This window comes from Artibeus jamaicensis, unplaced genomic scaffold (assembly GCF_021234435.1).
Source record: "Artibeus jamaicensis isolate MK-2021 breed Jamaican fruit bat unplaced genomic scaffold, CSHL_Jam_final contig_581, whole genome shotgun sequence".
In the NCBI taxonomy this organism is placed as follows: Eukaryota; Metazoa; Chordata; class Mammalia; order Chiroptera; family Phyllostomidae; genus Artibeus; species Artibeus jamaicensis.
Window position 1 is genome coordinate 119,154 of NW_026521892.1, and position 26,114 is coordinate 145,267.

The 26,114-nt window shown below is 39.1% G+C and overlaps 2 protein-coding genes across 2 annotated transcripts; one reads left to right on the forward strand and one right to left on the reverse strand.

The window, feature by feature from the left end:
• Nucleotides 1-4,505: 4,505 nt before the first annotated feature.
• On the reverse strand, nt 4,506-22,857 carry LOC128628177 (uncharacterized). Its single transcript, XM_053670363.1, has 3 exons — nt 22,705-22,857; nt 5,851-6,429; nt 4,506-4,717 (listed from the first exon to the last, which is right to left on the reverse strand). The coding sequence occupies exons 1-3, from the start codon at nt 22,855-22,857 to the stop codon at nt 4,562-4,564; spliced, it is 888 nt and encodes a 295-aa protein (XP_053526338.1). The 3' UTR covers nt 4,506-4,561.
• On the forward strand, nt 5,977-26,096 carry MED17 (mediator complex subunit 17). The gene is made up of 12 exons (XM_037152063.2): nt 5,977-6,376; nt 9,651-9,817; nt 11,586-11,805; nt 13,520-13,656; nt 13,986-14,070; nt 16,426-16,578; nt 17,472-17,602; nt 18,694-18,878; nt 19,960-20,097; nt 22,707-22,824; nt 24,301-24,460; nt 25,518-26,096. The coding sequence occupies exons 1-12, from the start codon at nt 6,127-6,129 to the stop codon at nt 25,727-25,729; spliced, it is 1,956 nt and encodes a 651-aa protein (XP_037007958.2). The 5' UTR covers nt 5,977-6,126; the 3' UTR covers nt 25,730-26,096.
• Nucleotides 26,097-26,114: the final 18 nt, after the last annotated feature.

Below are 26,114 nucleotides of genomic sequence, written 5' to 3' on the forward strand. Positions count from 1 at the left end.
CTCCCAGGAAGCCAGGAGATGGGCTGAGTTACTTAGGATCACAGCCCTGGCAGGTGGAGCAAAGGGTGGGGCAGTGAAGTGAGCTGCCTTCCTGCAGGCTTGCCTGTTGAGTTCACACCTCAGGTCCCTAGAAGTTGCCTTTAGGACCTAAGGTGAGAATTTATGCTACATTAAAATACTTCTACAGTGAATTAGCTCAGGTCCCACTCTAAGGCTGCTTGCTTCCCATCTGATTTCAGATGGGCTGAATTCTCTGAAAAAGTCCAGGGACTCTTCCTGGCTAGAGAATGTGAATAGTGCCTTTACCCTTCCATCAGTTTTATTTAAAGGGGGTTGCATAAACCACAGCAAGGGCACAAGACATTTCAAGGAATGCAGGGATACTAGAATATCTGTCTACATATTTTATTTCATCCTTTCTTATTTTTATTTTTGCATATATTTCTTAAAGTACATTATATTAGGGATGCCAGCTGAAATATTTCTTGCTGACAAATGTTTTTTTGCTAAAAAACTGCTTAAAGACCAGATGCATTTACATCATCTTTCCAAACCTAAAATGAGAAGATAAGCTGACAGACAATAATGCAATATTATTTGATTATTAATTATAAATACAATTAATATAATTCTATAATTAATTACATTTGATTAATTGAATATACACACCGAGTTTCCACAGAGAATCTGGCACAGTCACTGGGCAAATCTATGGCTGGTTCCTGTTCCTGGAACTCCATCCTACCTTTGGCTCTATTTTTCTGATATGTCCCATGTTTCTAAAATGTTCTGTTTTTCTGAAGTATGTTAACTACAGCAAAGAAGTCTGACTTTACAAGGATGCTTGGGATTAGCTGCATTAGCAAACCTAGTATTTGCCACTACAGTAGATATCGAAAAGCAGACTCCCCTTTACTGTTGGTTTTAGAACCCCGGCTTCCTATTTGAGCGAAGCCTCTGTGTGGCCTGTTCTATCATTTAACAGCAATTTGCTGAGCATCATCCATGTGCCAGGCACTGTGAATATATACAAAGATGAGTAAAACACGGTCCCTGCCCCAGCAGAGCTCAGTCCAGTGGGGAAACTGGCTGACATAGGAACAAATAATTAAAATAGGATAAGTGATAATGTATTATCCTATAAGGTACTGTGCATTAAAGGAATCTACATATCACAAATACAAAAATTAAAAGAACACATGAACTTCTGGTACTAGCCAAGATGCAATAAGCTGACAATGCCTATTTCTACCACAATTACAAAATACAACACTTTGGACATAATGCAAACAGCAACTCTCAGAATACTCTTGAAAATTAAGCCATAGCAGGCTGGCTGAAGAGGGAAGTTGGATCTTTAAGAATGAATAATACAATGATGAGTTTTCTGAAATTTTTAAAAGATTTTATTTATTTATCTTTAGAGGGGAAGGGAAGGAGAAAGGGAGAGAAATATCAATGTATGGTTGCCTCTCATGGGTCCCCTGCTGGGAATTGGCCTACAACCCAGGCATGTGCCCTGATTGGGAATCAAACCTCGATCATGTGGTTCTAAGGCCAGCACTCAATCCACTGAGCTACACCAGCTAGGGCTGATTTTTCTTTCTTACCTCCTGAATTTGACCAGAGGCAACCTAGGTCCCGCTCTGCAATAGGCATAGACAGTAAAAATTACTGAGAGAAGTCTCTACAGGCCAGAGGACCAGGAAAGGGAGCCCTAGGAAGCCAGTGTGAAAGTCTCCATCTTTTCCCCATTTTCTCTCTCTCTTTTTAAAAACACTGTCCAAAGACTAAGCACCTGTAACACCAAGAGAAAACCCAGCAAAATGGTTCCAGAGAAATTAGGAAATGAGCCTCTTCTGGTCCCATTTTTCTCTTTCTTCACTTGGCATTTCACCAGGAGGCTGGCCCCAGCTGTGAAGAACTGCATTGCAGTGTGGGGTGTGAGAGGAGCTAAAATTAACAAAAACTAGGATAGAGGAAGCAGGAAAAATGTTATAGTATTCCCTGAGTAGCCTTTTAACATCTATACAAATTATAAGTGTGTATCCCAAATGATCTTAACTCTGTTCTGTTCTTTGTGTTTTGTTTTGGATTTTTCCATTGACTAGGCTCTGAGTTCACTGATCCTATTCTGTGCTATGTCAAATCTCTCAGTAAACCTATCCTGTGGGTTCTTGATTTCAGCTTTTTTTAAGTCTATAATGTACATGATTCTTTTTTATAGAGCAAAATTTTCTGTTCAAACTCTTTTCATCCATTTTCCTCCATTTCCTTTAACATATTATTTTAGAGTCCTTGTCTTTCATCTCCTGTGGTTTGATCATCCATCGTGTATATGTTCCTATTATTTGTTTTTACTTCTGATTATCAGTCACTTTCCTGTCTCTTTACATATCTACTACAACTATTATATGCTAATATATACTATTGTGTGTTTTACATGGTATCTTTCACCCTTCTTTTTTTATTAAAGATTTTACTTATTTATCTTTAGAGGGGAAGGGAAGAAGAGAGGGAGAGAAATATCAATGTATGGTTGCCTCTCGTGGGTCCCCTGCTGGGAACTGGCCTGCAACCCAGGTATGTGCCCTGACTGGGAATAGAACAACAATCCTCTGGCTCACAGGTCTTTTACTCATTCCACTGAGCTACACCAGCTAGGGCCCACCCTTCGTTTTTTAGGCAGATGAGAGACCGGTCAGCTCAGTGTAACCAGAGATTGAGCTGGGTTGAGGTTGGGTTGTATCTTAAATCTAAATAAGACTCAGGCCACCTCTGCGTAGAGCCTGTTATTCCACCTACCTCTTCTGGGGTTTTAACTGAGTGTGACAGATCTGTCTCCTCAGCCTTGAAAGATGATAGGGAATTCAGTTCTTCCCTTTGGAAAATTTGAGCTCCATGAAGCCTCAGATCTGACAAGTACTTTTCATGGAACACTTCCTGCTGAGTAGGACTTAGTCTCCAGTGTATCTGAGTCTGCAGAGGACTTCACTCTTTTTTATTTTAATATTTAGACATTTAAAACATTTGGAATTTACTTTTATTTATGGTATGAGGGGAATGTAACTAGATTTGCATATATGACAGATTGTTGGCCCTGCTCTTCCCTTCATCCACACCCCTTTCCACTACTCTGAAGTTTCTGCAAGTGAGAAAGCTGAGTATATCCCTCTCCCGACCTTGACTTTTGGGCTTGGCCATGGGCTTGTGGATATTAGATATGTAATGCAGGCAAGGTTTACCTCTTGTACCTTTGCCATCGCCATAAACAGAAATACCCTGACCAGCCTGCTAGTATAGGAAGAATGAGAGACACATGGTACAGAGTCATGTGAATGACGTATAGACCTGTGACTTTAAGTAGAATGAACCAGCTGGGCCTACTCCAGATCAGCTGGCCCTCAAGTATGTGAATAAGCCCAGCTGAGACGACAGATGACCCAAACTGCAGAAGTATCAGCACCTTATAAAGATAAAATGAGAAATATGATTAAAACACTTAGCACAGTAACTGGCATAAATAGAGCCCATGATAGATTTATTAAATTTATGATAAAGTATTAAAATTTTTACAAATGTTGGCATAACAAGTGAGTATACTTCTTAAACATGATGGTGCTTGCCAAAAATAGGTTACTTTTGAAAACTGACCCTGTCCTCAACATACCCTGCCACACATACTCTGTTTTGGTAGAGACTGACACCAGGGCATCCTTATTTTCCCAAATACCTTTGACAAGTAGTTTTTTAAAAAGTATATTATTTATTTCTAGGGAGAGGAGAAGGGAAGGAGAAAGAAAGGGAGAGAAACACCAACATATGAGAGATACATCAATCAGTTGCCTCCTGCATGTCCTCACCTGGGGACCGGCAGCCACCCAGGCATGTGCCCTGACTGGGAATCCAACCAGTGGCCTTTCAATAAGCAGGCTGGCACTCAATCCACTGAGCCACACCAGCCAGAGCTGGAAAGTAGTTTATTTTTATTTTTATAATTTAATTTTTTTATTGATTATGCCATTACAGTTGTTCTATTCCCCCCTTCATTCCCCTCTACCCTATCCCCCATCCCCACCATTACCCCCTGTTAGTTTATGACCATGTGTCTCAAGTTCTTTAGATTCTATATTTCCCATGCTATTCTTGCCCCCCCCATCTATTTTCTATCTACCATCTCTGCTACTTATTTTCTGTACCTTCTCCCCCATTCTCCTCCTCCCACTCCCCTGTTGCTAACCCTCGAGATCTTCATTTCTATGTTTCCACTCCTGATCTAGCTATTCTTTTAGTTTGCTTTTGTTTTAGGTATGATTGTTAATAACTGAGTTTGCTGTCCTTTCACTGTTCATGTTTTTTTAACTTTTTCTTAGATAAGTCCCTTTAACATTTCATATAATAAGGGCTTGGTGATGATGAACTCCTTGAATTTGATCTTATCTGAGAAGCACTTTATCTGCCCTTCCATTCTAAATGAAAGTTTTGCTGGATAGAGCAATCTTGGTTGTAGGTCTTTGGATTTCATGACTTAGAATACCTCTTTCCAGCCCCTTCTTGTCTGTCAGGTCTCTTTTGAGAAATCCGCTGACAGTCTGATGGGAACTCCTTTGTAGGTGACTGTCCCCTTATCTCTTGCTGCTTCCAGGATTCTCTCCTTCATTTTACTCAACTCTCGGACGCACAGTTTAAAACACTGGCGATCAGGATGCTCACAGATCTGGTTGATTATAGCCACAAATTAGAGAAACATATGAAGGCGAAACTAATTGAAATGAATGGAATTGCACAGAAAACCAATAGCGATGAAAAGGAAACTGGGACTCAAATCAATTGAGTGGACCGGAAGAAAGCAAATAATGGCCAAACAGAAAAGAGTGAAGAAGCAAGAATTCGAAAAAAATTAGGAGAGTCAGGAACCTCCTGGAAAGTAGTTTAAAAACACTTAGATATCATGGTCAGAATAAAACTTGTGAAGACTCATAAATCGTATACTTAATCCCTTAAATTAAGTAGAGTTTTGTAAAAGAAAATAATCCATCTTCCCTGGTGGAACTATTACTAATGAAATACTTTCTTGGGGACTCAGAGACTGAAGTTATACCACTGCTTCTTTTTTTTTCTTTTTCCTTAATTGATTTAGAGAGATGGAAAGGAAGGGGGCAGGGGAGAGAGAGAGACAGGGAAATCAATTTGTTGTTCCACGTATTCATGCTATTCATTGGTTAACTCCCCTATGTATTCTGACTTTGGAGATACAGAACCCACAATCCTGGCTTATCCCCAACAATGCTCCAATCAACTACCCTGCCAGAGCCACTGCTTCTTAATCTTTTAAATATTACTTATTCTCAGTCACTCATGCACAAAATAAATATTCATTAAGCGCATATTACATGCCAGTGTCTATTATGCTTGCTGGAAATAGTCGCCATCGTGAAATTTATAACTAACGGGAAAGCAGAGAATAAACTAATTATGACGTACAATTTTAACTAGTAATAAACAAATTATTTTTTTCCCTCAAACTGCACCCTATTTTATAACTCTTCAGACATGTTTCTACTCTAGCTATAAGCCCTCAAATCTCAGCATTCCCAGAGGGCCTCTTACTTCTAACATCCAGGGACCCATTCATTCCTTTTCTCCTACATCTTTCAGACCTTCTCCAGCAGCCCTTCCTCCACGACTTTCAAACAAGTAAAACTTAAAAACGCAGACAGACAATAGGGACCAACCTCTCTACACTTCCGGCCCGGGAATTTTTCTCCCCACCCCCGTCCTCGGTACTTTCCAAGTCTCCAGTAACCAGGTTCCTCCCCCACCCCCAGCCCGAGCAGCACCGGGATTCACCGGAAGTACTGGTCCGGAAGGCCACTGCGCCGGCGCTTCACCCACCGGGTTCCTGGAAATTGGAGCACAGGGGGGGTTCTGCAGTGCATTGCAGTGCATTCTGGGAAAATTGCTGTGCTCGCGGCTTCCTTTCCTGTTTAGGGTCAGCGTCTGCTTTTCTGGGGGCCAGCAGAGGCTCTGCAGTTCCCCGGTTCCCGGGTACCGGGGACGCACTTCTGTTCTCATCTGGATTTTTGGCTCCTGCGAGGGTGTTTCCGCCTCGCCCGCGCTGCCGGAATGTCTGGGGTGCGCGCTGTACGGATCAGCATCGAGTCGGCCTGCGAGAAGCAGGTCCAGGAGGTGGGCCTGGATGGCACTGAGACGTACCTGCAGCCGCTGTCCATGTCCCAGAACCTGGCGCGTCTGGCCCAGCGCATTGACTTCAGCCAGGGTTCGGGCTCCGAGGAGGAGGAGGCGGCAGGAGCCGAGGGCGATGGGCAGGACTGGGCGGGCGCCGGGTCCAGTGCGGACCAGGACGACGAGGAAGGTAAGGCTCGAGTCTGCTGCTCTGCTCGAATCCGCTGGGTGGGTCCGGTAGTTCTCGTACCCGCCCGAGAAATGTCACTCTACCTCTTCTGTGCTAGGTGAGATGCTGTGTGTGTTTTTGAAAGTAACACGTCTGTATAAAAGTAACACCCGCGCAGAGAAGTAATTGAGTGTTTTCTCTCTCTCTCTCTCTCTATCTCTATCGTAGCTGGACGACTGAGGGCACTGCTTGTCTCAACACTCGTATCTTTCTGCAGGTTTTCTTGAGTTGGAGAGTTTGAGACGCTGTTACTGGTGAAGTGTTTAAATACGTTTTTAATAGAGCTTTCGTCACTTGGCACACTGGTTAAGAAACCTTTCACATCTAGGCTCTCCCACTTTTTAGCTGTGAGCGTGAGCGACTGACTTTTTGCTCTGTGCAATGTGAATGTTGATGGGAATACCTACTGAAAAGAAATCTGTATTGATTGCAGTACGAGGTTAGGTTTAAGATGTAGGCAGGGGCCAAATCGTGTACAGCCAATAGGCCAGGATAAGCATTTGGCGTTGATCATAAGGACAACGGAAAGCTTTTGAAAGATTTTAAGTAGACAGATGATTTTGTTCAAAACATTATTCAGGATGCTAGGCTAGAAGGAGGGAGGCTAGTTAGATAATTGTAGGAAAAGTTGGAGTGGTTTTGGGGTTTTTACTGTTGCAAGGGTAAAAAATACTCACAATTCTTGATATAGTTATTGGCAACAGACCCTGTATAAATGGGAATTTTAGGATGGAATTTCAAGCCAGTGGTCTTAAGACAATTGATCCATTTGGGAATTAAAGGTAAGTACCACCTCATACCTCACACAAAAATTATTTACACAAGGATTGAAATACAAATGAAGAGAAGAACAAAATATTGGAGTGATGTTATAATCACATAACTTTGGGAGTAGGAGAAACTTAAGCAAGATAGGAAATGCAAGTTGTAAAGGGAAAGATATATTAATTACATAAAATTTTAAAATAATAATGGAAAAAGAGGCTATAAACAAAAAGATAAGTGACAGGCTGGGAAAATTATTTGCCACATCTGTGACACATCAGTGCTTGATATCCCTCATATTCAGCCTGCAAAGAAAAAGACAACTTACTGGTAAAACAGGCCAAATACAGAAACAGTCAACTCACTTCAGATCTCACTATTAGGGAGAGGCAAACAAAACATCATAAAGATACTATTTTCATGCATAAGAGTAGCAGAAATTTAAAAGGTTGTCAGTATCCAGGGTTGGGAATGTGAATTGATAGAGCCTTTCCGGAAGACAATTTGGTGATTCAATATGTGTCAAGACTTTTAAATGTGCATCACTCTCTCATTTTAAAAGATTTTATATATATATATTTTAAAGAGAGGGGAAGGAAGGGAGAGAGGCATTAATGGGTTGTCTCTCCCACACCCCCAACCTGGAACCTGGCCAGCTGGCAACCCAGGCTTGTGCCGTGACCAGCAATTAAACCTTTTTGTCCTTGGGACGATGCCCAACCAACTGAGCTACACCAGGGGCTAAATGTGCTTCTCTTTTGACCCACTAATATTATGGCTAAAATTTAACCTACAGAAAACGTTGTACATGTACACAAATGTGTATTTAAGAAGTTTATTGTTAACTAGCATTGTTGGAACCAGTGTACATGTCCAATCAATAGGAACGGTTAAATTTATTGTAGAGCCATACTTCAGTCATACCGTATTAAAAGAATGAAGTAGATCTGTGTTGATATGGAAGTATCTTTAAAACATATAAAGTGGGGCCCTGACCACTGGCTCAGTAGTTTGGGCTTCATACACAGATACCACAGAGCAAACGGTCACTGCTTTGACTCCCAGTCAGGGCACATGCCTGGGTTGTGGGTTTGGTCCCTATTACAAATCAATGTTTCTGTCTCAAGTCAATGTTTCTCTCCCGCTCTTTTTCCTTATCTCTCTAAAAAAGAAATAAAATCTTTAAAAAAGTAAAAAGGAGTGGCTATAAAAGACATTTATTTCTGGCCTCTGTGCCAGGGAAAGAGATGCCTCCCCTAAGCTATAGATATATGTAGAATAGAATAGAGTAGGGAGAATGAAGTAATAGAAATATGGGAGAATATGTATGTAGATGCATAGAAAAACATGTGGACAGTTATACCCTAACTGTTAATAGTGATTACCTTGCAGGCTGGGAAAGAATTAGGGGTGGAGAATAAAGGAACACTTTCACCTTTTACACTATAATCCTTTATTGTTTGAACTCTATACAGGAAGCATATGTTCATGAAATTTAATTTGTAAAACAATTTTTTAATTAAAAAATTGGAAGATGTGATAATAGTGTTTAATATCTGAATGCTACCATTATAGGTTATTTTTATTTTTGTACCTTTCTGTATTCTGAAAATTCTCTATGATTACTTATTCACATGTTAAAAGCTGGAAGAAAAAAAGGTTTAAAAAAGGTCTGCATAAACTTAAAGAAATATTTGAATGCCTGCCTATCATGTTGTAATGTTAGATTTAACCAGTGGAAACTAGGTACCATTATTGGTTTTATCATTGTAGGAATGCTAACCTAAATGTTAACAAAGATTCAAGAAAGGGTGGAGGACAGAGGAATATAAGAGGGTACAATTTTTTTATTGTTTTTCAAGTACAGTTGTCTCCATTTTCTTGCCTACCACTTCCCCCCTTTGGCTTTGTCCATGTGTTCTTTCTTTATACATGTTCCTTAATGACCCTTCCCCTTCTTTCCTCTATTATGTCTTCTCTTCTCTGGTTACTGTCAGTTTGTTTTTTATTTTCATATCTATGGTTATGTTTTGCTTGCATGTTTGTTTTGTTAATTAGGTTCCACTTATAGGTGAGATCATATGGTATTTGTCTTTCACCACCTGGCTTATTTCACTTAGCACAATGCTCTCCAGATCCATCCATGTTGTCAAGGAGGGTAGGAGCTCCTTCTTTCTTTCTGCTGTGTAGTATTCCATTGTGTATATGTACTACAATTTTTTTATGTACTCATTTACTGATGGGCACCTAGGTTGCTTCCAGCACTTGGCTATTGTAACTTGTGCTGCTGTGAACATTGGGGTGCATAGGTTCTTTTGGATTGGTGTTTCAGGGTTCTTAGGGCATAAATAATAGGATACAGATTTGAAATAAAATTTACTATTCTTTTAGTTCTTTAAAACCCCTGGTTGAGCTTTCTATCTTACTCATTTTAACTAATATTGGTGCCTTTCTTTTTTCTCTCTTTTAGGGTTGGTAAAATTTCAGCCTTCTCTTTGGCCTTGGGACTCAGTGAGGAACAATTTGAGAAGTGCCCTGACAGAGATGTGTGTCCTCTATGATGTTCTCAGTATTGTTAGGGATAAGAAATTTATGACCCTTGATCCTGTTTCTCAGGATGGACTTCCTCCAAAACAGGTATTTTTGGGCTTTACATGAAGAATGGTATCATTTTGTTAAGTCGCAGGGTCATGTTTTAGGCTGTGTGCTTATGGTTCCCTTTCCCTTTCATGTAAAATTAAGTCAAACTGAAGGTTTAAAGGCTAACTGGTTCAAAAGAAAAGCAAAAACTACACCTCCTATTTCCTTAATATACCTCTGACCCTTGAGAGAGTTAAGTTTCATTAATAATATACAAGTAATACTTTGAAGTTTTCCAAATCTTAACAAATTCATAGAGCCTTAACAAATTTATGATTGGTTTATAATTTACCGTAACAAAAATGTGATGATAAAATGGCTTTGGAGTCAGATAGACCTGAGTTCAAATTCTGCCTCTGCCTTCACTAGCCCTGTGACCTTGAATTATTTTCTCTAAAGTATCAGTTTTCCTCTCTAATCCCCTCTCTTCCTTTTTAGGGTCTGGTTAGAAAAATTAGAAAGGCCGAGTTGTGGAGGAGGATATTGAAAGCAATGTAAATTTACTGAGATCTGATGAAGAGTTTATTCAAGTTTTGAACATTAGAAGATGAAAGGGAGGTGGCAAAAGGGTAGTGCATTGGTGAATGAAGGGTCTGAAGTCAGGGAGACCAACTGAGAAGGTTTTTTAAGGGAAACAAGCATCAAGTCAGTAGCAGGGAGAGGAAATAATTTTTGTAAGACTTCATTTATAATAAAATTAAGTGAATATAATTGCTCACGTGGCAGTAGTTTCAGAAACTGGAAACATTGCTCTGGTAGACGTCTTAGAGGTCAGTAAGTCTGCTTCCTCCATTTTACAGAGAGAAAACTAAGGCCTGGGGAGGTCAGGGATATGCTCAGGTGGCAGTAAAGCCAGTGGTTAGAGAGCCAAGCTGAGACCTCCAGCGCCTCACTCATAGCCCACCACCTTTTCCACCTCTGTGCTTTTCCCACGAAGGGGTTGCCAAGAATTTCTTGAGCTCTTCAAGGAGAGAATTAGGTTCTCTAACATGATCAAAAGATTGCTGTGACATTGTCCTGAAACTTCATGACTTTGACTCTTACAGCCAGAAAACTTTGTATTTGGAAGTATGTCTGATTAATGCAGTGTACAAATTGGTGTGACTGTGGATATTTATGTATGTATATACAACACATAGATTTTGATTTCTCATCAGTTTTCCAAAAATTAGCATACATTGAATTACGTTTACTATTAATGTGGCATGGTTTCAGTGTCAATTTGAAAGGCTCTGAGGTAGCTTGCTATAGTGCAAGATAATTTTACAGCTATACTCAATAGAGTCATCATTTATTCATTAAATCAAATACAATGAGCCAGGCATTGTTCTAGGTCTGTGAGTATAGTGGTTTCGGCCATGTATAGGTTAAATTGAAGTAGAGATTATATACCTTAATCAGAAGTTTAATGAGGGCCACAAAAGAGGGTGCACATGGGCGGGAGGTGGGAAGTGTCAGTACCTAGGGGAGGAATGTCAGTACAGGAGGGCAGGGAGCTACCCCAGGCTGGGCAGAGTGGACACAGTGCTCAGTTCTAATTGGTAGTCCACGGTGGTGGTTTGGTTTAACATAAGTCTTTATCTGAGTTGACCAAAGAACTAGGTTGAGGTTTTTAAAAAGCATTACCATATTGTGTATATTTTTCCCTTCTCTTTGCTTTAATTTCTAAATTTCTTGAGTAGGTATGTTGTTACTGAAAAAAATGTGTAATTTTGCAGTCATTTAAAAATAATACAGAACTATCCTGTTGGATTGTTTTTGATAGAATCCTCAGACGTTGCAGCTGATCTCAAAAAAGAAGTCACTTGCTGGAGCAGCACAAATCCTCCTGAAGGGGGCAGAGAGACTGACTAAGTCGGTTACGGAAAATCAGGAAAATAAGCTACAAAGAGACTTCAACTCTGAGCTTTTGAGATTAAGGCAACACTGGAAACTTAGAAAAGTTGGAGATAAAATTCTTGGAGATCTCAGCTATAGAAGTGCAGGTATAGGTCATTGTTAAAAACTGCTTTTAGACCATAGTTTGTCAAAAGAACTATACAGAGTTGATTATAATGTTATATATTCTTCTATAATATATTGTTTCTTAGTTACATGTTGAAGTTTTCATTTCTCTTTTTTCTTTATCCTTTTTTTACTTTGTTTTCGAAGTTTTCATTTCTGTACACATAGCCTGAAGAAGCTAAAATTACTCTTACAGCCTCATATAAATATATAGAAATAGTTTATATTCATTTTGAAAACCTTATAGATACATTTAACAGGAAGTTCGGAGGTAGGGCTTATGTGCTAACACATTCTGAACTATAATTGACATTTTTGTCAGAAATGAGGAGGAGGGACTGGACTCTGCAATTAGGGGCATACCTGTGACCCTTAAAATGTGGGCATGAAAAGAGAAAAGAAGCATTTCTGTTATTTCTTACTCTTTTTTTCCCTTCAGTCTGCTAAGCTGGCTGAAGAGAGAGGATGGTGAAAACACCTTGCTTACCTTTTCCCCCATTAACCAAGGCTGCAAGGAATGTATTGAATACTTTGTTGGAATATACCAAAGTTTGATAATCTCGAATTCACATCTTTTGGTATTATTTCTTTATTGTTGAAGTATAAAAGCAGGTTTCTCAAGGTATTTACGGTAAAGTCTTAAAGCTGCTGAAGTGCATCCAGAGGAAGTATACAACAAAAGTTTACAAGATTCACAGCTTAATGGGGTAACTTAATATACTAGGGGTAAAGCAAGGAGCCCTGGCTGTGATTGTTGGGGCAATAATAGTAGATCAGTATTTTAAAACGATTCATTTGCCAGAGCAAGTTATTGTTCTAAAATTAAAGGAAGGTAGGTTGAGGTGATTAAGTCAAATACAGACTGTGTGCCACTGATGTGAATTGGGAAATTTCGAATTCTGAAGGCAAAAATCCCATTACATAGTTGAATTCAAGATGACAAAGACATTTTTACATTTTATTAGGCCATCTGTACAAGCTGTACTTTCTGGCTCTAGGCATTGTAAGTTCTTTCCAACAAATAATTCTCTGTAAATACTTTACCTAATTTCTTGCAATGGGACATTTGCCCATGATTATAAAAGGATTTGATTATATTTGATTCTAATTGCAGGAAGATTTTGACCATCTTCCCTTGTTATAAAACAGCAGCTATTTTTAACCACCCCCTCCTCACATAATTCAGCAGCCAAAACAACTTACCAAAATTTTTGCAATGAACAAAAAGACGTGAAAATCCAGAAACTGCTTGAAGAAAGTGCACCCACTATTCTTTAGTCCTTCTCTTGCTGGATTCAGAACACTTCAGCTGCAGCCTTACTATAGAGGCTACATTCAAGGCTTCTATAGAGGCTAAATCCGATGAACTTAACCTCCAAGATTTAAATCTCAGGCAATACATTCATTTTACCAAAACTCCATTGGAATAAAACAATTCAGATAGTCCATGAGGTTCATCTTATAATGATAGCATTAGACTAAGAAGTATTATTTTTTAAGTTAAATAAAACCCTTTTCTCTTGCTTCTTTTCTTCCCTTTGCTCACCACCCCTCGCCTTCCCCCCTCTGAAATACATGTTTTGGTGGGACCTTAATTTATTATTCATTGATGTGGATGTGAAATATTATATACTTAATAATGTATGTTAAATGTGTAAACTGCTTTTTATTTTCCTGTTTTTAATACCCTACTAGGATCTCTCTTTCCCCATCACGGTACATTTGAAGTAATAAAGAATACAGACATTGATCTGGATAAGAAGATACCTGACGATTACTGTCCCCTTGATGTTCAAATTCCTAGTGATTTAGAGGGGTCTGCATACATCAAGGTATTTGCCAGAGTATTTGTCTTTTTTTAAAAGATTTTATTAATTTTCATTTTTCTTTTTTTAAGATTTTATTTATTTTTAGAGAGATGGGAAGGGAGGTAGAGGAGAATCATCAGTGTGTTCTTGTCTTTTGTGAGCCCCCTACTGGGGACCTGGCTCTCATCCCAGGCATGTGCCCTGACAGAATCAAACCTTGGACCTTTCAGGCTGGTACTCAGTCCACTGAGCCACACCAGCTAGGGCCAGAGTATTTTTCAAGTAATTTCTTATTAATAGCCCAGAAGCTAATTTGCTAACATCTGTGTGTGCATGTTTTTATTGTCACATAGGTTTCCATTCAAAAACAGGCTCCAGACATAGGTGATCTTGGCACAGTTAACCTCTTCAAACGACCTTTGCCCAAATCCAAACCAGGTATAGTAATGTTCTGTCATCTAACTTTTAGTCTTAACTGAGCTTACATGTACAAATAAACTAAAGATAAATAATCAGTAGGAGAAAAGTAGATATTTTGAAGTAAGAACAATTAGAAATGTGCTACATATAATTTGTTAATTAATCATTTAGTGAATAGCTGTGCAATCTTTTAATTTTTTTTCATAATATATTTTATTGATTATGCCATTACAGTTGTCCTATTCCCCCTTCATTCCCCTCCACCCTACACACCCCCTTCCACCCACATTCCCTCCCTTTAGTTCATGTCCATATGTCATAAGTTCTTTAGCTTCTACATTCCTCACACTACTCTTGCCTTCCCCTATTTTCGCCCTACCATCTATGATACTTATTCTCTGTACGTTCTCTCCCCTTCTCCTCCTCCCACTCCCCTGTTGCTAACCCTCCATGTGATCTCCATTTCTGTGGCTCTGCTCCTGTTTTAACTGTCCACTTAGTTTGCTTTTGTTTTAGGTGTGGTTATTAATAACTGAGTTTTGCTGTCCTTTCACTGTTCATATTTTTTATCTTCTTTTTTTTTTGATAAGTCCCTTTAACATTTCATAAAATAAGGGCTTGGTGATGATGAACTCCTTGAACTTGACCTTATCTGAGAAGCGCTTTAACTGCCCTTCCATTCTAAATGAAAGCTTTGCTGGATAGAGCAATCTTGGATGTAGGTCCTTGCCTTTCTTGACTTGGAATACTTCTTTCCGGCCCCTTCTTGCTTGTAAGGTTTCTTTTGAGAAATCAGCTGACAGTCTGATGGGAATTCCTTTGTAGGTGACTGTCCCCTTATCTCTTGCTGCTTCTAGGATTCTCTCCTTCATTTTAATCTTGGCTAATGTAATTATGATGAGCCTTGGTGTATTCCTCCTTGGGTCCACCTTCTTTGGGACTCTGAGCTTCCTAGACTTCCTGGAAGTCTATTTCCTTTGCCAGATTCGGGAAGTTCTCCTTTACTACTAGTTCAAATAAGTTTTCCACTTGTTGCTTTTCCTCTTCCCCTTCTGGTACCCCTATAATTCGGATGTTGGAGCTTTAAAGATGTTCTGGAGGTTCCTAAGCCTCTCCTCATTTTTTTTTTTTTTTTTTTTGAATTCTTGCTTCATTCTTTTCTGGTTGGTTGTTTCTTTCTTCCTTCTAGTCCACTCCATTGATTTGAGTCCCAGTTTCCTTCCCATCACTACTGGTTCCCTGTGCATTTTCCTTCATTTCACTTAGTGTAGCCTTCATTTTTTCATCTAATTTGTGACCAAATTCAACCAATTCTGTGAGCATCCTGATCACCAGTGTTTTGAACTGTGCATCTGATAGGTTGGCTATCTCTTGGTCGCTTAAAAGTATTGGCTCTGAGGCTTTGATTTGTTCTTCCATTTGAGCCATAATTTTTTGTTAGGTTGGGCCTGTTATGTATGAGGGGCGGAGCCTTAGGTGTTCACCAGGGTTGGGCAACCCAGTCTCTGGGTTGTGACACTGTATGTGGGGGTGGGGTCAGAGAGGGAGCAATGCTCTTCTTCCGCTCTCTCAGATTTCAGTCTCCTCCGCCACTTCCCATATGCAGATTGGGCCCTTTTGGTGTTGGTTTCCAGGTGGGTGGGCTTGTGTGTGTTCTAGGACCCTGTGGGTCTCTCCAACGAACTCTCCTGTGAGTCTGGGAGTCGCTTCCAGCACCTCAACCCCACAAGTGTTTTCAATCGGTGCTTTTAGGCTTTATTTCCCAGTGCTGGGGCCCTGGGTTGTGGGGTCTCGCTGCCTGTTTTTTGCCTGGTTTATCAGCACGTGAATGTGTGACCATGGTCAGCCAGCAGCCTTGCGGGCCTCACTGGGTTTGCTGGTTTCCTCCCCACACCTGGGTCTGCTAGCTACTGCCTTTTCCTGCCTTGACCTCTCTGTTCTGGCCACTGACTCCACCCCTCTTACTGGTCTGGATGAATGGTTGTCGGACTTCTGTACAATTCAGTTTTCTGTCTGTTCTGGTTGTGTTTTTGTTTCTAAATCTTTGTTGTCCTTAATTTTAGTTGTGCAAGGAGGCACAGTGTTTCTACCTACATCTCCATCTTGGCCGGAAGTTGCTGTGTGATCTTTTTAAAAAATTGAACTTATTTACAAGTTTTCTTTGTATAAGAGAAGTAATAATTTTTATATTTTGGAAAGAATATGCTATAGTATAATGTTTTCTGAACTTCTGTTGTATATATTTAAATCACCATTTAAGCTAGTTAATGCATGTTAAATAATGTTTAAATTATTTAACTTGTTAAATATAAGTTGTCAATATACTTAGATAAACTTGTATGTGTATGTCTACATATATGTTCTGTCTTTCAGGTTCCCCACATTGGCAGACAAAATTAGAAGCAGCACAAAATGTTCTCTTGTGTAAAGAAATTTTTGCACAGCTCTCTCGGGAAGCTGTTCAAATTAAATCACAGATCCCTCACATTGTGGTGAAAAACCAGATTATCTCTCAGCCCTTTCCAAGTAAGAGCAGCCAACCCTTTTGAGATTTATAAATGAGACTTTGGTTTGGGCAGCAGGACAAAGGGATAGCTAGCGGGTGTGTCAAAGCAATAGTAAGAGCTCGGAGGTAGTGTGTTGCCTATAAAGGCTGCTGGGAAAGCATGCAACACCAACCGCGCTGCTAAGTCTGTGTCCCAAGTAGTGGAACTGCATATTTTACATAGTATGTGTTCGTATTTGCACTACCAAAGCCATTATTCAACAGCATTTGCTCTGAGGTGTCTGTGCTAATGCTGTTTGTGGAAGATTTTTCAGGGATTTTCACCTTATTGTCTAAATGACATGTCAATTAGAAAATGCTTAATCTTTTAAGCACCCATATTTCTAAATTTTTGGAAATTAGATCATAATATTTTTAAAAACCTGTTACATGTCCCCTGCAGATCAATTTATAGTTAACTGTGCACTCATTTTATACATAAATTCTGAACAGTATCTTCTTAGATCTTATCAAGGGAATGGGTTTTAGGAGAATTTTCATGGGAGCAAAGTGTCTCTCTCCTAGTTACTAAGACCTAAAACCAGATATCAACTCTGTAGTTATTTTTAAAGGGTTTTTTTATTTAAAAGAAAGATGAAACAAATAAATTAATGTATAGCTTTTGTTCACCTGTCTTTAGCCACAGCTCAAGGTCAGTAAATCAACAGAATTTGAATTGTTAATATACATGGTTGTTTATTCCATTTATGAATAGTCGCTCATTTGGGAGTAAAAATGTTAAGCATGAAGTTTCTTTAGGTTTAGAATGCATCTTTTAAGAATGGGCTGTAATTATACTTTATAAAGACAGGTTGTACCGTTTCATACTTTCAGTTATTCATATCTATTATTTATATCTTCTTTTTACAAATAGACTTACAGTTATCTATTTCTTTGTGCCATTCCTCAAATGATAAGAAATCTCAGAAATCTGCTACTGAGAGGCAAAGTCCGGAGGATCACCTTTATGTCCTAGAGCATAATTTGCATCTGCTGATTAGAGAGGTAACGAAATAAATAAATATTTGTGTTTGTATTGTGGTGAGCATATCCAGGACTGCGAATATACACGAGCTCCCCTCTGCCAAGTCCTCATTCTTCACATAACAGTGGTTTCCACTTTGTGTCATGTGAAAGATTTTTTCTGCGTGCTGAGGGAATACAGAGGTGATCAGAATACAGTCTCTGTTCCCTAGCTTAGTTTCTAGTGGTAGAAAAATACCACAAGTTTTATAAAGCGGTATAAGAAACACAAGCTAAAAGGTGCACAGGGAAGAGGGATTCTGATTGGGTGATTGGGGAAAATGTCCAGAGCCCATGAACAGGATAGTTCTGTTATTTGGGACATGTTCTATTTGCAGGTTGTCTAGAACTGCGCTTCCAGAGCACTGGTTCATAGTTAGGCTAATTTCAAAATAATCCCTTGAGAAGTATATACTCCAGCCTCCCCTGCCTCATCCCCAAATCTGGTTCAGTTGTTTGTGATAGTATAATAAATATTCTTTTTGAGGTCCTCAGGGAGTTCTGTTAGGTGGCCAGGAACTAGAGGTTCCTCAGAAACCTCTTAGTCTAGGAAATAGTGGAATAACTGTTGATCACATGGGTTCTATCATGAGTCTTATTGAAGAATATTTGGTTTTGTACTTTAAAAATTCTAAATAAAAATGATAGCTTGAGCCCTGGCTAGCATGGCTTAGTGAGTTGGGCATTATCCTACAAATTGAAAGGCCGCCCGTTCGATTCCTGGTTAGGGCACATGCCTGGGTTGTGGGCCAGGTACCCAATTGGGGGCATGTGAGAGGCACGACTGATATTTCTCTCTCTTACTTCATCTCTCCTCCTCTCTCTAAAAATAAATAAATAAAATCTTTAAAAAGGGGGGCAGGGGGCACAGCTTGAGAGAGATGCTGCTTTTTACAAACTCACCGGGTGCATGGCCTGGTAAATGCTAGCATTTATCTGTGTACCAAGACTGCCTCCAAGATCTGTGGTTCAGATGCATTGCTTTCATGTTTCCAAAGTGGAAGCTGCTCTTTGAGCACTGTGGTATTTAATTTGAGGATACTGGTGGTTTATAACAACTGTTCTTGGTCCAGTTTCATAAGCAGACCTTGAGTTCCATCACGATGCCTCATCCAGCAAGTGCACCTTTCGGCCACAAGAGAATGAGACTTTCTGGTCCTCAAGCTTTTGATAAAAATGAAATTAGTTCATTGCAGTCTAGTGAAGGACTTCTGGAAAAAATAATTAAACAAGCAAAGCATATTTTTCTGAGAAGTAGGTAAGGATGAACAAAGTTACTGGGTTTTGTGTCTGTTTTGTTTTGAAACTGCAGCCTTTATTCCCTTTATTAGTCATCTCACATGTGCTCTTTTGGGTGTGCTTTAACCTTTTCTTCCAGGGAGGCACGTGGCTGCAGTGTAAGAGCCTGTGATTGTAAATGGTCCCGTCAGGTTTGGGGGAGACTGAGGTCCACTAACACGTAACTGACATGGCACTGCAATCTTGGAAGACGGCTGACTAGGAATGTGCCTTTCAACACCACACGCTCTTCAGTATCTATGAGATACTCCTGAACTGATTAAAATATTTTTTTTTGAAGCTTTTTATGTTTTATGGTTGTCACACACTGTAGGACTTTAGAAAGCACTTTTGCACATGCTGACTTGATATAATTCTTATTCTGTGAGGTAGATAGTGTTAACCCATTTTTTTGTTGAGAAAATTGAGGCTTAGAGAAATTGTGCAACTTGCTCAAGGTTGCACAGCTAAATGGTAGCAAAGCCAGGATTTATGCCCAGGTCTGTGCAACTCCAAAGTTCATTTTCTTTTCTCCTCTACAAATGAACTTGGCATGACTGGACCTAGACATATCTTTTTCAGATGTTGAAGGGTGTTCTTCTATTTTGTTATTGGTACTTAGTGAAAAGGTCTGGTTTTACTTTGTAATTGTCTAGATAGTGTTCAGAATTTCGGGTGTAGGAACACAATTGTTCTATGGATGATATTTTATTACTTTTGATTATCAGTTATTTTCCTGTTAATACAATCATGGTTTTTATTAGCATGTTAGTTTGTAGTCTTGGAATGGAAAGTTAGGTTCTTCCAATTTTAGTAAACAAATTAGGAAGACATGTTAGAGAAGACAGCAGATAGAGTGAAAAGAGTAAGGGATTTGGGGGTGAAAGATGTGTTTAAGCCATAAATACATCTTTTTTGTGTTTGAGCCACATCAGCCAGGGCATAAATGGTGGTATTTTAAAAAAGTCATCTGGTTTTCAAACCTCCATAAAATTTATGATTTATAACCTTACTGTTCTGTATGATGGGCTTTAAAAATGTTTACTTCTTTTTTTTAAAAGAACTGCTGCAACCATTGACAGCTTAGCAAGTCGCATCGAGGATCCTCAGATACAGGCTCATTGGTCCAATATTAATGATGTTTATGAATCCAGCGTGAAAGTTTTAATTACATCACAAGGTTATGAACAAATATGCAAGTAAGTGTCAAAAATTAAGTTATTCCTTTAAATATGTTAAGTTGCTTTTTATGTTTTGATGTTTGCTGAGTGATTTCATTAAGATTTGGGGGGTTATTTGCTAGGGTGGCACAACGTTCCAATAAATTATATCAACTGTAGAGTGTTTGTAAGAGTGAGAGGTGAGAATGTCTAAAATAGTCTCTGTTAGGTAAGTATCACATATTTGGGCTGTAGTAAAAACGGAATTTCAGCCTGGAGCAGAAAATTGCCAAAGTCCATGAGACTTAACTAGTCACAGAGGTTTCCCAGCCAGCGAGCATGCCTCAAAACAGTCACCACCCTCAGGAATAGGGGACTATAATATATTTATAATGCTCTTTGTGACCTGAAGGTTTTAATGTACTGTGTCTTAAAAATAAAGAATAATAGATGAGCATGATTTAAAAGATCAAATACAGATAAAAGAGTACCCCATGGAGAGGAAATCAATCTTGAAACTTCTAGCAACAGATGGTGGAGTGAAGCTGGGTCATGGTTTTCTTGCCTTACACCTGAGGAAATAATGAACTAATGTGGGTAGGGGGAGAGTGGGTGCTAGACACAAATAAAAAGTTTGGCATGCATTTTCAACTGTTAAGTCTATGTGATTGGCCTTCATTATATTATACCCTACTTTTATTTGTTTTTTAAATTTTCTATTATAAAAAGTTAAGAGAGAGCATGATCGCAAAGGAGAGGAAAAAAAAATTCTCCGCATTGAATTGTTTACGTCTAGAACTAAGACCAAACAGCTGTGGGAGCATGGTTAGGGGACCCATCGGAAGCATCTGTAAGAAAGTGATAATGCAGCCTTGACAGAATCAGGAGGGGCAAGGGAAGTAGTAAAATGCTCTTTCCCTCATCTATTATAGGTGGGGCCATCTTATGCCAATTAAAGTTGAAAGTAATTCTTTCAACTTTAGAATTCCCCAGAAGCAAGCACTTAAAACACTTCTTACACATCCTGTAGGAAAGTCTATGCATTTACACACACGTATCTTATCCTACCTACACCCCCTTCTACACAGTAGTGTGTGCTTTGTAAAAATTAAGAGATAATTTGCATAGCAAAATTCTCTGTATTAAAGTATACACTGTTTTAAAGTATATTACATAATTATCATCACTGTCTAATTCCAGAACATTTCCATCACCCCAATAGCAATCATTACTAATTGATGTGCTTTTTCTACTTATTAGTATAATATTGGTGATATTCCTTATCATAGAGATCTACTTCATTCTTTTCCATAGCTTTTTTTTGTTCCAGTGTGTACTAAGCCTTTTTTAACCTGTTGATGAACATTTTAGTTGCATGTCAGCAAAATAATTTGTAACTCTGCAAGTATATCTGGAATAAAGTCCCACAAGTATAATTGCTATGTCCAAAGATGAGGCATTCAAAATTCTGATTGTTACCAAATTGCTTTTCAGAGTGGTTGCCACAAGTATGCTACCAATAGTGATGAGAATTCCTCTTCCCTCACACTCTTGTTTAAAAAAAGAAAGAAATTAAAACTTTCATTTCATGTATAAGTCTCTTCTTTTAAACCTTTCTGAATATTGTTCTCTTTGAAAGAAATACAGTAAACTTTAATTTTAAAAATTACAATTTTATATAGATAATTGCCAAACTATTATATTTCAAAATATTTACTGTAAAAAAAAGTTAGAAAACAGGCACTGTCAAATGTGCAAATATATGCTACTTTTTCTGCATTCGTTCACTTAGATTATTTGACTTAAGGAAATTTGGGTCTCTTGTATATGTCATATGATAAAAATTTATCCATTGGTTTAGAAAAGTGTCATGATCTGTATATTATTCATTGGCTGTATTTTGAGTTCCATTGTGTGACCTAAGCCTAGTTAATACTGTCCATAATCTGACTCACTGATTATTTCAGGAGAGGGCAAAGAGTTGACAAAACCTTCTTCCTTTCTGTATGAGAATTTGACCTTCGGTTAATTCTCTAGCTCTAGTTCCCTAGTAACCTTGTAAGGAAAGATGCCATCTGTGAGTTACTGGGCAACATGGCTTATGGCAAAAACAATTTCGAATTAATAAAGTGGATCTGGACTGGGACGAATTACAAATATGTGAAGGGAATGCATTTGGGCTTCCATGGGTGGGTGACTTCTAAAATTAGGCTGTGTCTCTTGTGAGGACCCTGGAAACTTTGCCTGTGGAGTTGTTACAAGAGAGTGTGGCCCTTTTCGGGTGTGAGTTTCTGAGGCACGGCAGGTGCTACGTGTACCCTGTGCGGACCACCTCTCACTTAGCAAAGCATGCTGCTGGTGTGCTGACAGCTGCCTGTCTTGTGCAGGGGCTGCCACCAAAGAGGAGCAGCTGGCACTGGCTGCTGGCCAGCTATGGCTCCTCTCCTCTGTCCTTCTGAGTGGACTGGTGCTCAGGGTGGCCTCTGGTAGTCCAATCTGGTGGTTTAGTTGAACCTAAGAAAACCCTCCACCCCCTGATATAGGTCATCAGAAGCATCTGTTTTTTCTTTGATGTTAAGGTTTAGTGTTTGTGGCATTCATAAGGTGGTTTGGAACATTTCTGACTTTTAAGATGTGTGTCTGTACAGGTCCATTCAGCTGCAGTTGAATATTGGCGTTGAACAGATCCGAGTCGTACACAGAGATGGTAGAGTAATTACACTGTCGCATCAGGAGCAGGAGCTGCAGGATTTCCTTCTGTCTCAGGTACTGGTTGCAGACTGCAAGTCTTGTGCCCATTCCTCTCATAACCATTTAAAAGACAAAGTGGGTAAAAAGTAAGGTACAGTAAATTGTAAAAAGAAAACCATTTTTTTCTGCCATCTTATTTCTGGAGCATATCTTACAATCTGTTGTTTAGTTGAAAGTATTGATAAACTGTTCTAGTTTTGTTTCCACTTAGTTTGTGTTAAAGATCAAGATCTTTAAAGATAGTTTGTGTTAAAGATAAAGATCAATTCTGAAACTATCAAACTTTTGTCTCATGTTTGCTAAGGTTTACAGCCACTCCAGTAGTGCAGAAGTATTAACCCCAGAAAACTAGAAAAAGCAAGATCAGATCAAAACTATAGTGACCATTATCCATAATATTAAGTGGGATGTTTTAACCATAAGCCATGTGAAAGAGTTCCCCATATTACAGGGTAGCCTGGAAAGTGCTGGTTCTAGTCCCGCCTCTACCACAAACTTGCTCTGTGACACTGGACAAACTTCTAGACTTTTCTTTTAACAAGTATAAAGTAATAACAGTATTTGTCTTAACTTTGGGGAGTTGTGATGACCCAGTGAAATACTGACTTACAGGAGAGAGGGTAGGTTTGAGATGCTGATGTAAGATACTATGTTGTCACATAAAATTCTAAAAAATACTGATGCTTTCCATCCTCACTTAAAAGCATAATATTTTACACTGACTTGCTTCTTTGGTGCAGTCAGAACCTTAACGGGAAACGTGTGGCATACTTAGGAGGGTCTGCTTACTATGGATCTGTTTGCTAAGGTGGGGACACAGGAGAACCATCAGGGAAGGTGTGTGATCTGCTGCTAGTAGTAATCATGTAACTAAGCCAACAGGGCCATGGGGAGAGGAGAGTCAGGCGATAGGAACCCTAAAGGGGACAGCCATGTAGAACAGACCACCTTCAGAGGACCAGCAGCCTTTTTTCACTGGGTACAACGAGCCTAAACAGCCTCACAGGGAAGGTACCAGGAGAATAAACACCATGACTGCACTCTCTTCCTTGCCATCCTGCCAGCTCCTATTATCTGAACCCAGCCTGGAACCAGGGGGTATAGAAAGCTGTTAACATAACCACACAAGTCAGGCTCCCAGGGCAGAGTAGGGCAGAGAGCAGATTGGAAGGGTGAATGCAAGATACTCAGCATGCCCTGCTACTTTGAATGTTACTCCACATTTAGTGATCCAGATGGGGAATCTCCAGTTAGTGGTCACAGCCTGTACTCAAGCTGCCAGTAAACAGGGGAAGCAAGTATTGGCTGTTCTGCAGTGGAAGCGGGGTCCTGCTCCTTCTCCCCAGTAGTCACACACAGGAGGATTCCTCATACATGAGCAAGGTTCCTGAGCTAGGCAGCAAAAACCCCACCAAAAGTTCAGTCATGTCAGGTCACTGCAAAGTAAATATGCATGCTGGTTAACAATAATGTTTCCTTTTTCATTCACAGATGTCACAGCATCAGGTGCATGCAGTTCAGCAGCTAGCCAAGGTTATGGGCTGGCAAGTGCTGAGTTTCAGTAATCACGTGGGACTGGGGCCCATAGAGAGCATTGGCAATGCCTCCGCCATAACAGTGGCCTCCCCGAGTGGTGACTATGCTATTTCAGGTACTTTTACTTCTTTGCCTCAGGAGAAACCTTTGGCAGTTAAATTAGCTTTAACTGGTCCATGTGCTAAGAGTAATTTATCTCCTCAGAAAGTGAGTCATGTAGTAGCTATGCTGAACATTTATCTGATTATTGTTACTATTCAGAGCAACAGATTATTTTCTTCTAGTAGTTACAAAAAGTTTGTTTGCAACACATTCGTAAAAGAGCATTTGAAGCTGCCATCAACATTGTTAGTCCTGCAGTTTAAAACCTTTAAGAGCTTTTTAAAAATATACTGCTTAAAATTAAAAAAAAAAAATGTACTGCTGCAAATTTAGGAACAGTGATATCTGATCTGAAAGATGGTAAAGGGAGAAAGAGGTGCTTTATTAAACACCTTCTATAAGTCAGGCACTTTAATAGTTACTTAGGCATATTGTCTAGTTGAAAATTTTATTTGGAGTGCCTGTAGTTTTAAAGCTATCTTTTCTAGTACCTGCTTTAAACATTTGGAAGAATGGGTAAATAGAAATTTTCCCCCACAGGATCACAGCTTATGAATCTACAATGTTGGTATGCTAGATTTTTATTAATAAAAATTTTAAAATGCACTATTCTTCTTCCCTGAGTAATAAAGCCTGTTACAAGCTGAATTTCTTAATTCAGAATAATCTTTCTTTTTCCTTCCCTGTCCTGATTCTGAACATTTAAGTTTCATTATATATTAGGTATCTATCAACCAACCCACTGAATGATTGGATTATTAAATACTCTTGGAAAAAATTCAGTTGGGGATTTTCTGAAAATATGTAGGACGTTTGACTTTTCTAAGCCAAAATTTATCTTGCCACATTTTTATAGTACAAGTGGTTAATTCGTGAATATTTACACAGCTTACTATATATACATTAGTAAATTACTTTTTATTATACTGAGACTGAAAAGCACTTTTAAACAGAACTTTCAAGTTGATAACAGACAGGTTTTTGTAGCCGTGGTAGAATGAAGTGGGACAATCGCCCCTTGTCTTCTCTGCTGGAACAAACTGTGCTGATATTTTGGTTATGCTCCACAGTTCGCAACGGCCCTGAAAGTGGCAGCAAGATTATGGTTCAGTTTCCTCGTAACCAGTGTAAAGACCTTCCAAAAAGTGATGTTTTACAAGATAGCAAATGGAATTATCTTCGTGGACCATTCAAAGAAGTTCAGTGGAATAAAATGGAAGGTCGAAACTTTGTTTATAAAATGGAACTGCTTATGTCTGCACTTAGCCCTTGTCTACTCTGATTTTTTTCCAGAAGTTTCCAGAAACTTTGACTGGAGGTGTTTGCAGGTCAAATATAAGTAAAAGGAAGAGTAGTCTTCCAAAGGAGTGTTTTTTTAAAATATTAATTAGCAGGTGTTTACTTACATAGCATTCTGAAACCTTCACTTTATAAGTGACAAGTGCTTCCCAGAAATTTATGTACAGTTACAGGATGTACAGTATGGGAATATGTAAAATAATGCTTTTTTTTATTCAGTTAACTTGAAATGTCACTAACTTATGGGTTTGCATTTGCTTTCTTAAATATTCCTTTGATGTTGATACAAAATAAAACATAAAAATTTCAGATACTTTCTGAACTCTTAATAGCCTAAATGAATCGTGTCTTTAATTGACTTGCCTTAG

Coding starts and splice junctions, on each gene's coding strand:
- MED17 (XM_037152063.2), top strand. CDS start 6,127: ATGTCTGGGGTGCGCGCTGTACGGATCAGCATCGAGTCGGCCTGCGAG. Junction 17,603..18,693: donor TGCATCTGCTGATTAGAGAG/GTAACGAAATAA, acceptor TTCTTGGTCCAG/TTTCATAAGCAGACCTTGAG. Junction 24,461..25,517: donor TGGTGACTATGCTATTTCAG/GTACTTTTACTT, acceptor TATGCTCCACAG/TTCGCAACGGCCCTGAAAGT.
- LOC128628177 (XM_053670363.1), bottom strand. CDS start 22,857: ATGGGCACAAGACTTGCAGTCTGCAACCAGTACCTGAGACAGAAGGAA. Junction 6,430..22,704: donor AACTGCAGCTGAATGGACCT/GTACAGACACAC, acceptor GGCGGGTACGAG/AACTACCGGACCCACCCAGC. Junction 4,718..5,850: donor CTTCCGGACCAGTACTTCCG/GTGAATCCCGGT, acceptor ATAATCAACCAG/ATCTGTGAGCATCCTGATCG.